Below are 17,248 nucleotides of genomic sequence, written 5' to 3'. Positions count from 1 at the left end.
AGACTCATTGGATGATATTAGAATTATGAAATGTTGATGGGATATTGACATACATTGTATATCATAACCTAACAACATTATTCAAAAGAATTACACACCTTTTTTGAATTTAGGTAATTAGAGATAAAGAAAGAGGATAAATTTTTGAGAGAAGAGATTTCAAAGATCATATGTGAAGGAATTTCCTTAATTAATATTGTTAATAATAATTTTTTTTTCATATTATTTCCTTTTTCTCTTCAACAAACAAAAGAAAAATTATCTTATCATTTCCCCCTATTTTTTGTCCCTCCTCTTCTTGTCTAAATATGATGTTGAAGTTCAATTTTATCATCTATTTTTATTCGATCACGAATAAACTTTAATTTATCTCTTATAATGCACATTATTTGTTAGTAATTAGAGATAAATTAATGTTTGTGTACAACTACACTTGCACTTGGTGTAATTAAGAAGAATATAGCAAGTAATGCTTTTGTCAAATGAAACCCAATAAAACAATATTTCCTTTTATCTTTGTCTCTTGCTGTAAAAATTCTCGACTTTATATTTGAATAAAATAAAATTAATTTTAATTTCATAAATTCTTATATGAGATGGTCTCATTATGAAATATATCTTATATATAGATTAAAAAATTTTTAAAAAAATTTATATAAATTTTTTATTTTAAGATTGTTTTACTGAAAGATGTTTAGAAACTCTTTTAATTTGATTAATTATTTTTGTAAAGAATTAGTAGACCCGAATCCGGATTCCGAAACGAAGTGACGGATTATTTCTAGAATCGTGTTTTGATTCAAAAACCTCCCATCCTCTCTCTCCCCGCACTCTTCTACTCTACATCTTCCATCTCTGCGCAAAACCCTAGCTTCTTCTCCTTCGCCATTTCACTTATCTTATAACAATGGCGGCCATGATGCAGCCACAGATCATCCTTCTTAAAGAAGGAACAGATTCATCTCAAGGTAAGGCTCAGTTAATCAGTAACATTAATGCCTGTACTGGTATTGCCGATGTCGTTCGCACCACTTTAGGGCCTCGAGGTATGGATAAACTCATCCATGACGATAAAGGTAATACTACCCTTTCTAATGATGGTGCTACTATTATGAAGCTCCTTGATATTATTCATCCTGCTGCAAAGATCCTTGTTGATATCGCTCGCTCCCAAGATTCTGAGGTATTTTTTTTTTGAGATTTCTAACATTTTATTGATGCGTTGTTTTGTTTTGATTTTTTTTTCCTTTTTATCGGAATTAATTTTTAGTTTGGATTCGTTTATTTCTAGTAATTTTAGGTGGAGTTACTCCCTCCGTTCCACATTTGTTGCAACGTAAGGTTTTACGCCCATTTTTTTGAATTTTAGGACGGAGGCTTTGAATTAGGATTGGATAGTTTGAGAGCACCAAAATTGAGATATTAAATCAAATAAATGTTGTAAATTCATTTAAGTTTACTGTACAAGTGAATGTCCTAACTAATTTGGGATGGTAAAAAATATATGTTGCAACTATTTTAGGAAGGAGGCTATAAGTGTGTTATTTTATGATGAGGAAACTGAAGGTGAAATTTGCACTTCTATTTTCATTGATATAATTTTTTGCATCTCTTTGTTTTTTTTCCATTAAATTTATTAAATTTTGTTTGTATTATTATTGTTATTATTGTTATTATTATTATTATTATTATTATTATTATTGTTATTATTGTTATTATTATTATTATTATTATTATTATTATTATTATTATTATTATTATTATTATTATTATTATTATTATTCAAGTCCATCAGCTTATGATTGAGGAAGTGAATGTGAAATTTTTGTTACATTCATTGCTGTGATAAAAAAGTGAGTTTTTTTTTGGTAAGTAACGAAATGGGAAGATTTATTTGTATGTGATGTTTAACCTGTAGGTTGGTGATGGTACCACGACTGTTGTTCTCCTAGCTGGTGAGTTTATGAAGGAAGCAAAGCCTTTTGTAGAAGATGGAGTTCATCCACAGAATTTAATTCGAAGCTATCGAATTGCTGCTCAATTGGTATTGATATGTACTTGGACATCATTGCCTTTTTTTAATTTTTAATTTTTTACTTTTTTTTATCTTATTTATTGTTGTTTGAGGAATTGGATTTAATTTCAGGCTATCGAGAAGGTTAAAGAGTTGGCTGTGAGCATTGAGGGAAAAAGTTTGGAAGAAAAGAAAAGCTTATTAGCTAAATGTGCAGCGACCACACTCAGCTCTAAGCTTATAGGTGGAGAGAAAGATTTCTTTGCTAACATGGTTGTTGATGCGGTTCTTGCTGTTGGAACTGATGATAGGTTGAGCATGATAGGGATTAAAAAGGTATCTGTCTGTTTTGGTTGATTTATGGCTTTATGGGTTAGTCTTTAATTCATTTACTTAATTTGCTCACTAAAATTATGTTTCTTCATCCTGTTTATTGTCTATATGGGTTAAAGAGGCAAATATATCTTCTGTCTCTATTTGTTCCTGTGCTCAGAATGTTTGCTCTTGCATTTGATAAAATACTCTATAGAAATGATGTTGGATATGACCTTTTCATAGTGCAAATAAAAGTTGTATTGTATTGTGTCAGTTACGTCGTTTACCGAATTTGTATTACCCGCCTTGTAAATGTGCAAAATAATCGCATTTTAGGCCACTTCAAGGAATACTTTCCCAGTTGCCGCATCATTAAGTTCGTTACAATCACGGCCATTACAACATTTTGCACTATGGGACTATTAGGTAAACGCAGGATCTAATGTTTCTTCTTTTTAATCAATAGTGTACCAATCCAAGAATTCTGATGTTCGACTGAACCATACTTTCAATTTGATCATTTTTAAGTACTAAGCACGGATAAGGAAACGCTTTTTTCATTTTTGGTTGCGCTAGATGTGTGTATTTTAGTAGGATGTTTTTTTTAATTGATTAGTCTTTTCTTGGGGTTTTTATGGTTTACAGGGAACAAATTAATAAATAATTTTAGGTATTTTGTAGCCTATCATAATTAATATCATGCCATTTTTTGCGTCCAATCCACTTCAGTGTAAACTGGAACTTTTCTGGTTGATGAATGGAGTGAGCAGTTTGAAAAGACCCTATTCACCTGCAGGTTTCTTTAAGTAGCTGTTAGACTCTTGATTTTACCTAAGAACCCATGTTGGATTCTTGACACTTTAAAATTGGTATCAGTCTTGGACACTTCATATGAAACGAAATGATGAAATGTTTTTCTAATATAGTCAAGTCGGACATATGACGCGTTTCAGAGTTCTCACATGTCTTTTTTGCTGCAAAACTTTTGTAGGACACATGTATCTGCCATTAAGATTTTTATTCTCCCCATCTATCTTCTCTCTTCACACACTCACATAATCCACATACAAGTGTGATATAGACACAAATACGTAGATAAATGTCTATATCCATATGTCCCTTCCCACTTTTAAAGCTAAAACAGTAAATAATTATGGAAGCTGTGACAGGGAAGATACTTATATGGCTGGCATTTTGTGTAGGTACCAGGAGGCAATATGCGAGATTCATTTCCAATGGTGTAGCTTTTAAGAAGACATTCTCTTATGCTGGTTTTGAACAACAACCTAAGAAGTTTTTGAATCCTAAAATACTTCTGTTGAACATTGAACTGGAATTGAAATCTGAGAAAGAAAATGCAGAGATAAGGTAGACATATTCAGAATCACTTTCTTGACATATTGTATTGATTTGTTAGTCTTTGTATTAACTTCTCTTTGGTATAGGCTTTCAGATCCATCTGAGTATCAGTCAATTGTTGATGCTGAATGGAATATCATTTATGACAAATTGGACAAGTGTGTGCAGACTGGTGCTAAAATTGTACTTTCACGGTTAGCAATTGGAGACCTGGCAACACAGGTAATGGCTTCATACATCTTTTTTATATATATATGTTTGTATTGTATGGTTATGTACCACTCATGTATTCACCTACTCACTTAACTGATTGTGTTGAGTTGATTTTCTAATGTCCTATGCTGGTTTACTTTTTTTGGCAATACAAATCGCATTCCTGCTTGTGAAAATTTTATTTCTAAGTGCTCTACTGTAGTGTAATGTGTTTACCTGTTTTGATTATGTTAACTATGGTGGTTTGGTGGGATGGTGGCGTGTTGGTGGCCTGTTTTGTTTCATTAATCTCTGATGCATTGTTCTTTTTTCTTTTAGCTATGGGGATGTTTTTGTTGTATTTACTATTTTGGACAGACTAATATGGGCAATATATATTGGTGATATGAGATTGTTTAATAATAGCCAGAATTTTTGAATTGACTTAACTGCAATGTGCAGTGTTAACTGTATATTAAGTCAATTGTTAAAGCACATTTTACATCGGTAATATGGGAATATGGAACTATGGGATAGAAAACTGTTGTAATTCCTTTGTAACACAAATGATATGTCATCATACTCGCACAAGTTTGCAACTTTGCTTTACGACTTCATTACTATTTGTTTTTTTTTTATTGTTCTTGAAGGTTAATAATGGGGTACTTATTATACTATTTGGGAATCAACATAAATCGCTTTTTCCTTTTAGTTCGATGAGTTTTCCCTTTGCATCATCACTCATCAGTCCTGTTGTTGGAGGGCTTTCAGCTAGAGAATAAATTTAATACCCAATTTTGTAGTGAAGCTCCTATACTTTTATTTGGTAAATAGTGTACCTGGATAAATAAAAATATGTAAACAAGGATCCTCTATTCCTCCTTACATTGCTCGAGTTTTGTACACTTTTACAATCAATTGTCATTTAACTTTTGTATACTCTACAATTACTGCTCATCTTTTATAATATTCATAGTTTCTAGAGATGTTCCTAAATTTCATTCATTTTTATGTACTGCTTTTAGTGAGGGTACGTAGAATGATTGTGGCTGATTTTTTTTGTTATCGTAGTGTCTTCCTATATGTATATATTTGTAGTTGCTAGGATTTACTCTTTTGTGGAGTTCCATATAGCTTCCCTCTTCTAAATATGATTTTTAGTGAGCTATTTCTGCATCTAGCTATAACATCAAACTGATGAGTTGGTAGAGGATGTGCTACAGTTGGAGTGACATGACTAATGTTATTCAGTCAACAGTGTAGGTATTCGAGTAGGTGTGCCTGGGCAACATATCCGGGTCAGTATGCATTTAGTGCATAACAGGACAGATGATAATGACGAATCAGTGTTGGTGAAGCACCAGATTGGCAGTTCGTTCAGGCTTGAGCGTGATGGTTTGTGCAGCAGTTGCACGAAATGCTGAACAATTTATTTCTTGACTTGGTTTTTATTTATTGACACTTGAAGTTATCTTGTACTTAAGTCCCATTGAGGATACGAATTAAGACTTGACAAATTCATTTTAGAATTGAACTATGTTCTCGAGTATTTTTAACAGTAAAAAAAATTAATTCAATCCATGAGATTGAGTGATAGCTCTCGATTAATCAAAGAGATTTTGAGGGAGTGTAGCCCCCAAAACATCCTAAACAGTAGTGTAAGTGCCAAAAGTTTTGGTACTTGAACAACCATTCGAGTGTTTCTCTAGTAAATTACCCCTAGCCAATCATTCATAGTCGATTAATCCTAAGGGTTGTAGTGTAGCTTGGTATTACAGCATGCACAAATTCCGTGGAGAAATCTGTGGAAAAAATTTGTGCGAACAAGTTCACAAAATAGAGCAGTTATTCTGGCATATTTTGGGAAGTTTTCAACGATTTGAAGTTTAAATCTTAGCCAAAGTTGAGATGATTAAGGAAAATTTTTTTGTACATTCTCCTGTTGAGCATACCCAAGGCCACGAGCCAAGAAAACACCCTAACCTCACAGGGAACCTTAGCTTTCAGATTCTATGCTGGAGTAAGATTAGGTGTATAATGGAGAGAGAAACCATGATTAAATGAGGTGCAGTAGTAACTCGAGGAGGTTTTAGGATTCCAAATCCTTCTATCTGTGATTCCAAAGCTCTTTATAATGGAAGGAAGTATATACTCGCCAAGTCGCCATCTCTCTAAAATGAAAGAAAGCTAAATATATACTCACCACTCGCCATCTCTTTCAAGAGGGTCATGGCTAAAGGAAAAAGACCAACAATTTCAATGCTATATCGAATCCATTCAACTACCTCCCCTCCAAAATTAGTATTCAAACAATGGAAAATATATCCACCCAAATGGTCAAATCCCACCCTTTCCTTTCCCTTCAATTCCCCACATCCAAACACACCTTCAAACACAAAAACTTATAGAGAAATCTAATTGCAACTTAGCCGATATACTGGTCCGATGATGTTACCAATACACATTACACACCAACACCAATTAGAATGGAAAGTGGAGGTCCTTCAGATGGGTAAACTTCCTAGTCCATAGTTGGACGAAAAGAAAAAAATACAACACTCGTGTTTGTAAGTTATATGCCGCTTTAATATAATGACAAAGAAAAAAATGATCTCCAGCCTCACATAAATAATAAGCTAAAGAAAAAAATGATCCAAAAAATCAAAATGGTTTAGAAATGTTAAAAATTAAAATAAATGGGTTACAGAACTGAAATAACCTAATAGGTAAAAAGCTCAACACCTTGAAAGGTCTATCCAAAAAATCAAACACATTTAGGGCTTAAATAAATTGTCCTAGCTTTCTCGAAGTAAAATATCATGATTAAACAATTAAGAACAAATTATCTTTACTTCGAAAGAATAACCATAATATGAGAACAGGACATAAATCCCCAAAAACCTGATTGGTGCAGTGACACCTTAATGTATGTTTGTTGCAAAACTGATGATGAAGCGCACTCAAACTTCGCCGCCGATGAATTCTATTGATGTAGCAATATGGAACAGACCATGAAGTCGCCAACATCCGTGATGACGACGGTGAGAATAACGGTGAGGAATGGTGAATACGCAACACTGAAATTGAAAACTGTTCTTATGATTATAAATTAAACAGACTTTCAATTCAAATTTACCAAATAGTAACTCAAATTATCGGCTGAAATCATCAAAAAAAGCTACCAAACAAATTCAAGAACCGAAAATTTCGTCACCGCTGAAAATTTCAATGGAAATTCGAAAGCAAAATGAAATGGAAATAGAATAAATTAGGGTTTTGAGCGAGTGAAAATGCGACTAACCTTGTTAATGGGATTCCTTCTGGAATCTAAGTGATGGAACTGAAAGTTTATGCTGACCAGCAAGCAGAGAAACAATGATCACATCATATACATGTCATATGGATAGAAATAAAAATAACCCTGAAACTCACTACATATTATTCATTATTCATACCAAAGCAAAATCTTCATTTCATGAATGGAGTATGTTATTATTATAAAATAAAATTAAGAAATTATTCAAATTAGCATAAAATCTAAACATTTGACGGACAAGTTTAAGTAGTTGTTAAGAATTGTTATATTATAAAATAAAATTAAGAAATTATTTAAAAATAACGGATATTTCATGATATACCACTGAGTTTCTTCGAAATTCACTATATACTACACAAAATGTTTTAATTCACCATATACCATTAAGTTTACGTCCGTTAGCACAGAATACCATTAATGACAACTACCGTCAGTGTGCCGTTTGTGGTAAATTACCAGTATGCCCTTACGCATTCAACTGACGCCATTGTTAGGCTTGACTTCCCCAAACACAACGTATTTTTTCAAAAAATTGATCCTCCATCTTTCTTCTTCTCCATTCAAGAAACTTTGTATTCGTCTTCATTGATCTAGAACCCTTTAAATCCATCAAAAATCCTTAAAATTCCACGGTGAGTTGCCCGAGTCTTTGTCAGATCTCATCAATCTGCAAATATTCTCTGTGTTTACCAATGATCTTTCGGGGGAAATCCCACGAAACTTTGGCGAAAAAATCCATTCTCTTTACGATGTTAACTTTTCAAACAATAGCTTTTCTGGGAAGTTGCCTCCAAGGTTGTGCAGTGGGTTACAGCTTCAGTTATTGACAGTTAATGGGAACAATTTCACCGAAAATGTTCCTGATTGTTTGAAGAGCTGCTCTGGGTTAGTCAGACTTCGGCTGGATGGAAATAAATTTGATGGAAATATACCGAATGCATTCGGTATTTACCCAGATCTTACTTACGTCAACCTGAGTGGAAATCGATTTGTTGGTGAGATCTCGCCCAAGTGGGGAGAATATGGAAATCTAAAAAACTTTCAGGTGGATGAAAACAAACTTTCTGGGGAAGTACCGGCTGAGCTTGGAAAACTGCATCAGTTGCGTGTTCTAACTCTTGGTTCGAATGAATTTAGTGGGAAAATCCCATCTGAACTAGGAAATTTGAGCTTGTTGATTAACCTTGACATAAGTGATAATCACTTGAAAGGAGACATTCCGAAAAGCATTGTCAAATTGAACTCTCTTCAGAATCTTGATTTATCGGCTAACAATTTGTCAGGTGAAATTCCCAGATCACTTGGGGATTGTAGCAGTTAGCATGAATTTGAGTCACAATGGCTTATCAAGAAACATACCAGAAGAACTTAACAACTTTATTGAAATTCAAGTCTTGTTGGATTTGAGCAGCAACAATCTTTCTGGTCCACTGACGGCAGCAACAATGGCTATATTTTTTTTAAAAATGGTATTTGACGCAAATAAAAATAGTAAATGGTATATGGTGAATTATTAATTTACCACAAACGGCACACTGACGGCAGTTGTCATTAATGGTATTCTGTGCTAACGGACGAAAACTCAATGGTATATGGTGAATTAGAACATTTTGTGTGGTAGATGGTGAATTTTAAAGAAACTCAGTGGTATATCATGAAATTTCCGTAAAAATAATCTCACCATATTTGACGGAGTGATTTAAGTAGTTGTTTATAGTTATTAATAATCTATTGGGCTAAAACATTACTTTTAAAAATGTCAATTTAATAAAATAATGTTTGATGGTGAAGGTAATAAAACAATTACTCCCTCCATTCTTTTTTGATCTTTCACTTTGAGTTTTTTACACATATTAAGGAAGATAGAATCTTTGAGTTGTAGTCAGTGGCGGACCCAGCTAGGGTCAAGTGGGGGCAGTGGACCCCCCAATCTGAAAAAAAAAATAAATGAGTTTTTTTTAAAAAAAATGAAAAAAGTTACTGTTGGCGACCACTTGGCGACCATACTTCCCGTCGCTAATCACATTTAAAAAAAAAAAATAAAAAAATGTAAAGAGGGCAGCGTGCTGGAGAAGCCAAAAACAAAAACGAACGCTAACCCTAAACCATTACTGCTGCATCACCATTACTCTCTCTTCTCTCTCTAGTCTCGCCTCTTCCAGTCTTCCTTCTCCAAATCTCCACCGCCAACCGGCACCGGGCACCGGCCAAGTTGCTCCAGTCTTCCATTCTAGCCTTCGACATTCGACAATCGACAGTAAACAGTTCGAGTGTTGTGTTCCAGTTCGACCTTCGATTAATCGATTCCCACTGCTTCCAGCTTCTTCCTCTTCCTCTTCAATTCCATACTTCGATTCGAGCCTTCGACAATTCCATACTGTTCGAGCCTTCGATTCACTGACTGTTCGACTGTTCGAGCCTTCGTCGCTTCCTCTTCCTCTTCAATTCCATACTTCGACAGTACACTTCGTCACTTGTGAGTTCCATGCTTCCATTACTTATTTAATTGTTAATTTGTAATTGTAATTGTTAATTTGTTTAATTGTTTCATAGCTTCATTAGTTCATTGTTAATTTGTTTAATTGTTTTGTTTCATAATATCAATCTCTTGCCATTTTTCTCTTAATTTTCAAAAGATTTGAGTTATAATGACAAAGAAACCAATACCCAGTGTTATCAATGGAAATGAGTCATCTTTGATTCTTGATAGTTAAATTGTTTGTTTGTTATCAATTATATATTTAGTTAAATTGTTTGTTTAATTGAATAATTTGTTTGGTTCATTGGTTGCAAGTTGTTACTTGATAGTTTGAATAATTAGATTGAATAATTGAGTCATATTTTAGAAGTATTGAGTCATAATTGAGTCATATTGAATACCAAGTGGTTTTAAGAATTCCCCTGCAAATTCTAGTGTTACATCAACTCCATTAAGGTTCTTTAAGCGCCCATCTCTCCCTCCTTCTCCAGCAAAGCACATTCGGGCTTTGTTGGCCCGAAGACATGGGTCTATTAAGCCTAATGAGGCCTCAATCCCTGAAGGGAGTGAATGTGATATTGGATTGGATAAGAATTTTGGGTTTTCAAAACAATTTTTTAATCATTATGAATTTGGGGAAGAAGTAGGAAGAGGACATTTTGGGTATACTTGTGCTGGTAAAGGGAAGAAAGGTAGCTTAAAGGGGCAAGATGTTGCTGTCAAAGTCATCCCCAAAGCAAAGGTTCTTTTCTTTTTGCTAATTTTTTTGATTTATTTTAGTTTCTTGTGTAGTTTTATTGAGTCTTGTGTGTTTTTTGTCATATAGATTTGTATGTCAATGAGGTTTGGGTTAATTTCTTGATCTGATTGCTGATTAGAAGTATTAATTTTGGGTATTTTAGATTCCCTTTTGCCTAAATCATTGTATAATTTTGCAAAGTGGCCTAGAATTCGCTTTTTCCGGTTTGCAATGTCTGTTTATGATGAATTTTATTTGGATTCAATCCCCCTCTTTAGTTTGTTTGCTTAATTAGTTGGTATTGTCAAGGCTAGATGATGATGACTTTAACTACCCATTTGGTTGTTGGTATTAGACTGTGGGAATGGTAATGAAAATACTTCTATAATGTAATACTTGATAGTTGTTAATTGAATGATTGTTTGGTTACTTACATTGAGAAGGAAGTGTTTCTACAAGTTTCTGATGAAAAGATTATTGATCGCTTTAAAATTATGAAAACTCGAAGGATGAATTTGTAATTTTCATTTGAACGCTTGTATTTTTTTTTTTTTAATATTTTGGATTGTAAAACTTTTAAAATCGGATTTGATATTGTAAATTGTAAATATTGTTTCTATTATGTTTTCTATTTTTCTTTAAAAAAAAAATTATTCGGACGACGATCAGATTATCCGAACGACGTGACGTTCGGATTTTGACCCCCCAATTTGAAATTCCTGGGTCCGCCACTGGTTGTAGTGGGTATTATTTTAATTAATAGTAGTGTGAAGTAATGATTGTATTGGAAGTATAAGGTTGTAGTGGGTATTATTTTAATTAAATAGTAGTGTGAAGTAATGATTGTATTGGAAGTATGAGGTTGTAGTGGGTATTATTTTAATTAAATAGTAGTGTGAAGTAATGATTGTATTGAAAGTATGAGAGAGAAAATAATTATAAATAAAAGAAAAAGGGTACATTAAAAGAAAATGGGGGTTTTAAGGGGTAAAAGTGGGATAAAAATTTTCTAAAAATAGATTGTATTCTAAAGTGGAAGAACTTTTGAAACTACCCGTTATAGTAATGTGGAAGATAAAAAAAGAACGGAGGGAGTACTATTTATAGTGTTTTAAAATCAAAGGTAACGACTTAAGATTTTCTCTATGTTTTTTCGAAAAATCATACTCCAAGAGCTTTCAGATGGGATTTTCCCACTAAATTCATTCGAACCAAGAGTTAGAACACGCAACTGATGCAGTTTTCCAAGCTCAGCCGGTACTTCCCCAGAAAGTTTGTTTTCATCCACCTGAAAGTTTTTTAGATTTCCATATTCTCCCCACTTGGGCGAGATCTCACCAACAAATCGATTTCCACTCAGGTTGACGTAAGTAAGATCTGGGTAAATACCGAATGCATTCGGTATATTTCCATCAAATTTATTTCCATCCAGCCGAAGTCTGACTAACCCAGAGCAGCTCTTCAAACAATCAGGAACATTTTCGGTGAAATTGTTCCCATTAACTGTCAATAACTGAAGCTGTAACCCACTGCACAACCTTGGAGGCAACTTCCCAGAAAAGCTATTGTTTGAAAAGTTAACATTGTAAAGAGAATGGATTTTTTCGCCAAAGTTTCGTGGGATTTCCCCCGAAAGATCATTGGTAAACACAGAGAATATTTGCAGATTGATGAGATCTGACAAAGACTCGGGCAACTCACCGTGGAATTTTAAGGATTTTTGATGGATTTAAAGGGTTCTAGATCAATGAAGACGAATACAAAGTTTCTTGAATGGAGAAGAAGAAAGATGGAGGATCAATTTTTTGAAAAAATACGTTGTGTTTGGGGAAGTCAAGCCTAACAATGGCGTCAGTTGAATGCGTAAGGGCATACTGGTAATTTACCACAAACGGCACACTGACGGTAGTTGTCATTAATGGTATTCTGTGCTAACGGACGTAAACTTAATGGTATATGGTGAATTAAAACATTTCGTGTAGTATATAGTGAATTTCGAAGAAACTCAGTGGTATATCATGAAATATCCGTTATTTTTAAATAATTTCTTAATTTTATTTTATAATATAACAATTCTTAACAACTACTTAAACTTGTCCGTCAAATGTTTAGATTTTATGCTAATTTGAATAATTTCTTAATTTTATTTTATAATAATAACATACTCCATTCATGAAATGAAGATTTTGCTTTGGTATGAATAATGAATAATATGTAGTGAGTTTCAGGGTTATTTTTATTTCTATCCATATGACATGTATATGATGTGATCATTGTTTCTCTGCTTGCTGGTCAGCATAAACTTTCAGTTCCATCACTTAGATTCCAGAAGGAATCCCATTAACAAGGTTAGTCGCATTTTCACTCGCTCAAAACCCTAATTTATTCTATTTCCATTTCATTTTGCTTTCGAATTTCCATTGAAATTTTCAGCGGTGACGAAATTTTCGGTTCTTGAATTTGTTTGGTAGCTTTTTTTGATGATTTCAGCCGATAATTTGAGTTACTATTTGGTAAATTTGAATTGAAAGTCTGTTTAATTTATAATCATAAGAACAGTTTTCAATTTCAGTGTTGCGTATTCACCATTCCTCACCGTTATTCTCACCGTCGTCATCACGGATGTTGGCGACTTCATGGTCTGTTCCATATTGCTACATCAATAGAATTCATCGGCGGCGAAGTTTGAGTGCGCTTCATTATCAGTTTTGCAACAAACATACATTAAGGTGTCACTGCACCAATCAGGTTTTTGGGGATTTATGTCCTGTTCTCATATTATGGTTATTCTTTCGAAGTAAAGATAATTTGTTCTTAATTGTTTAATCATGATATTTTACTTCGAGAAAGCTAGGACAATTTATTTAAGCCCTAAATGTGTTTGATTTTTTGGATAGACCTTTCAAGGTGTTGAGCTTTTTACCTATTAGGTTATTTCAGTTCTGTAACCCATTTATTTTAATTTTTAACATTTCTAAACCATTTTGATTTTTTGGATCATTTTTTTCTTTAGCTTATTATTTATGTGAGGCTGGAGATCATTTTTTTCTTTGTCATTATATTAAAGCGGCATATAACTTACAAACACGAGTGTTGTATTTTTTTCTTTTCGTCCAACTATGGACTAGGAAGTTTACCCATCTGAAGGACCTCCACTTTCCATTCTAATTGGTGTTGGTGTGTAATGTGTATTGGTAACATCATCGGACCAGTATATCGGCTAAGTTGCAATTAGATTTCTCTATAAGTTTTTGTGTTTGAAGGTGTGTTTGGATGTGGGGAATTGAAGGGAAAGGAAAGGGTGGGATTTGACCATTTGGGTGGATATATTTTCCATTGTTTGAATACTAATTTTGGAGGGGAGGTAGTTGAATGGATTCGATATAGCATTGAAATTGTTGGTCTTTTTCCTTTAGCCATGACCCTCTTGAAAGAGATGGCGAGTGGTGAGTATATATTTAGCTTTCTTTCATTTTAGAGAGATGGCGACTTGGCGAGTATATACTTCCTTTCATTATAAAGAGCTTTGGAATCACAGATAGAAGGATTTGGAATCCTAAAACCTCCTCGAGTTACTACTGCACCTCATTTAATCATGGTTTCTCTCTCCATTATACACCTAATCTTACTCCAGCATAGAATCTGAAAGCTAAGGTTCCCTGTGAGGTTAGGGTGTTTTCTTGGCTCGTGGCCTTCGGTATGCTCAACAGGAGAATGTACAAAAAAATTTTCCTTAATCATCTCAACTTTGGCTAAGATTTAAACTTCAAATCGTTGAAAACTTCCCAAAATATGCCAGAATAACTGCTCTATTTTGTGAACTTGTTCGCACAAATTTTTTCCACAGATTTCTCCACGGAATTTGTGCATGCTGTAATACCAAGCTACACTACAACCCTTAGGATTAATCGACTATGAATGATTGGCTAGGGGTAATTTACTAGAGAAACACTCGAATGGTTGTTCAAGTACCAAAACTTTTGGCACTTACACTACTGTTTAGGATGTTTTGGGGGCTACACTCCCTCAAAATCTCTTTGATTAATCGAGAGCTATCACTCAATCTCATGGATTGAATTAATTTTTTTTACTGTTAAAAATACTCGAGAACATAGTTCAATTCTAAAATGAATTTGTCAAGTCTTAATTCGTATCCTCAATGGGACTTAAGTACAAGATAACTTCAAGTGTCAATAAATAAAAACCAAGTCAAGAAATAAATTGTTCAGCATTTCGTGCAACTGCTGCACAAACCATCACGCTCAAGCCTGAACGAACTGCCAATCTGGTGCTTCACCAACACTGATTCGTCATTATCATCTGTCCTGTTATGCACTAAATGCATACTGACCCGGATATGTTGCCCAGGCACACCTACTCGAATACCTACACTGTTGACTGAATAACATTAGTCATGTCACTCCAACTGTAGCACATCCTCTACCAACTCATCAGTTTGATGTTATAGCTAGATGCAGAAATAGCTCACTAATGATCCATTATAAGTCGACTCTTAGACCTAAAATTAGCCAAATCCATATGTTGAATAGGCTGCCCAAACATTCCATTTTTCAGACCCTTTCCATGCACCTGATCAATAATGCAAACAATCTCTGCATTGATGTTTCCTTTTGACCATTATTATCTGATTCATTTATTTGCTTTCAACCTTCCAGACTTACAGCATCAAATGTTTGATCGATTACGATGCTTTTTGGAGACTTATTGTCACTAAACTATTTTGGTTATTCAACTTAGAATTTATTTGTATCACAGCTGTTCAGTTAGTTAGATAGTATGCTTTGACATCACTGATTACTCCCACAGCACCCCGCATTTTGCGGAACTCTGAATTTAATGGCATTATATTTTTTTTGCCAACACTGAGTGAAGGTGATAAGTTCTATGTAGTATTGTGCATTGTATTATCTGTACATTTGTTTTTATTGCTTCTGACATTGTTTAAAATGTTCAACAGGAAAATTGTAATTTAGGTTTTCCTACCTATCTTTCTACTATGCCGGGAGGGGAGCTTAGTGTGCCACCATCAGTTGTTCAAAACACAGCAGAATCCGATGAAAACGAGGAGTTCTGGGTGTGGGGCCAAATTAAGGCTGAAGCACGTCGTGATGCTGATTCGGAACCCGCACTTGCCTCTTATCTCTACTCAACAATCCTTTCTCATTCCTCTCTCGAACGATCACTCTCCTTTCATCTTGGCAACAAACTCTGCTCCTCCACTCTGTTGTCGACCCTTCTATACGACCTCTTTCTTAATGTCTTTTCATCTGATTCTTCTCTGCGTGCTGCTGTTGTTGCCGATTTACGCGCTGCAAGAGTCCGTGACCCTGCTTGTGTCTCCTTTTCTCACTGCCTCCTCAACTACAAGGGCTTCTTAGCTTGTCAGGCTCATCGTGTGGCACACAAGCTTTGGAATCAAGACAGACAGCCCCTTGCACTTGCCCTCAACTCTCGAATATCCGATGTATTTGCTGTCGATATCCACCCTGCTGCTAAAATCGGAAAGGGCATTCTTTTTGACCATGCCACTGGTGTAGTTATTGGAGAGACTGCTGTCATTGGCGACAACTGCTCGATATTACATCATGTGACTCTTGGGGGAACAGGAAAAGCTGGCGGTGATCGTCACCCGAAGGTTGGTGATGGAGTATTAATAGGTGCTGCGGCTACTATATTGGGTAATATCAAGATTGGCGATGGGGCAAAGATTGGGGCGGGATCAGTGGTGCTGATTGATGTCCCTCCTAGGACGACAGCCGTAGGAAACCCAGCTAGATTAATCGGAGGGAAAGAGAAGCCTTCTAAGAACGAGGATGTGCCGGGTGAGTCCATGGACCACACTTCATTTATTTCAGAGTGGTCCGATTACATTATATGACTCCGACTTCCAAGTGATTGTACAACTCTTTTCCTCTCGATCTCAATGTACTTTGCTGTAACATTGGTACTCAACTTTTCAGTCGTATCCGTTAGTATTGCTTTGATAATTGTCTTTAAATGAAGAATCTTTCTCCGCGGAAATTTCATTTAAGACTATATTTGTCACTCCCGATTGTCGATCTGGCATCGAGTATTTATCGTACTTTCTAATCAACTAACAAATATCACCCCAACTTTAATTGGTGTTACAATTCTTTGTATTTTTGGTATTAAAACTTGCTCGGAGAGCAACTTGTTATTGTTCAGGTCATTAGGTGTTATGGTCATGGGACTCTGGCCCTCGCATCATCATATCATCATGGGTTCTTTCAGTCTGTTTTTGTAAATCAATAAATATGATGTAAACAATTACAGCTAATAAAAGTCGACCTTTGTTGGGACTTAAAACTTCTTACAGAATGGCATTTATCATTTTTACAGTTAAATTATTATTGTTTATGATTGTTTCAGATGCATTATGTGCTTAATAGATTGCATATGGTACATTTGCAAAATATTTTTATTAGATTTTAACCATCCTAGAAATATTTTGCTAAATACTTTTATTTTCTTTTAATTTGCTGTACTTGCATGATAAAACAAATTCAAAATAATAGAACTAAACTAAATGATTTAAAAGAGTCAACTTTTATGATTGCTATACAGTTGCAAATAACTAACTTACTAATCAAACAAACAAATAAAGAACTTTCTATAATTCTACCCTAAACTTCCAATCCCCAACTTTAATTCCCCCTTGCCAAATACACCCTACATACTATGGGCTATGAACAGATCTTCACAAGAAAATTTGAAAAAAAATTAAGTTTTTTGTTATAAAAAGTTCCTAAACTAAGAATAAAAAAATTTCAATTTAAGCTTATAAAGACATCA

General features: G+C 34.4%; 1 protein-coding gene and 1 pseudogene across 9 annotated transcripts; both read left to right on the top strand.

The window, feature by feature from the left end:
* Window positions 1-753: 753 nt before the first annotated feature.
* Window positions 754-7,258, top strand: LOC130818143 (T-complex protein 1 subunit eta-like; annotated as a pseudogene).
* A 2,041-nt stretch (window positions 7,259-9,299) lies between these two features.
* LOC130818141 (serine acetyltransferase 5) lies at window positions 9,300-16,800 on the top strand. Of its 9 annotated transcripts, none has more exons than XM_057684191.1 (4): window positions 9,300-9,672; window positions 12,711-12,762; window positions 12,987-13,162; window positions 15,393-16,800. In XM_057684191.1, exons 3-4 carry the CDS (start codon window positions 13,037-13,039, stop codon window positions 16,311-16,313), a joined length of 1,047 nt encoding a protein of 348 aa, XP_057540174.1. In that variant the 5' UTR covers window positions 9,300-9,672; window positions 12,711-12,762; window positions 12,987-13,036; the 3' UTR covers window positions 16,314-16,800. The 9 variants fall into 9 exon arrangements, with proteins under 9 accessions (XP_057540174.1, XP_057540175.1, XP_057540178.1 ...); XM_057684192.1 differs by having other exon boundaries at window positions 12,974-13,162; XM_057684195.1 differs by having other exon boundaries at window positions 12,643-12,762.
* The last annotated feature ends 448 nt before the right edge of the window (window positions 16,801-17,248 follow it).

The sequence above is a fragment of the Amaranthus tricolor genome, chromosome 7 (genome assembly GCF_026212465.1).
Source record: "Amaranthus tricolor cultivar Red isolate AtriRed21 chromosome 7, ASM2621246v1, whole genome shotgun sequence".
NCBI classification, from domain to species: domain Eukaryota; kingdom Viridiplantae; phylum Streptophyta; class Magnoliopsida; order Caryophyllales; family Amaranthaceae; genus Amaranthus; species Amaranthus tricolor.
Note: the sequence above shows the minus strand (reverse complement) of the source record. Positions and strands in the feature narration are given on the sequence as shown.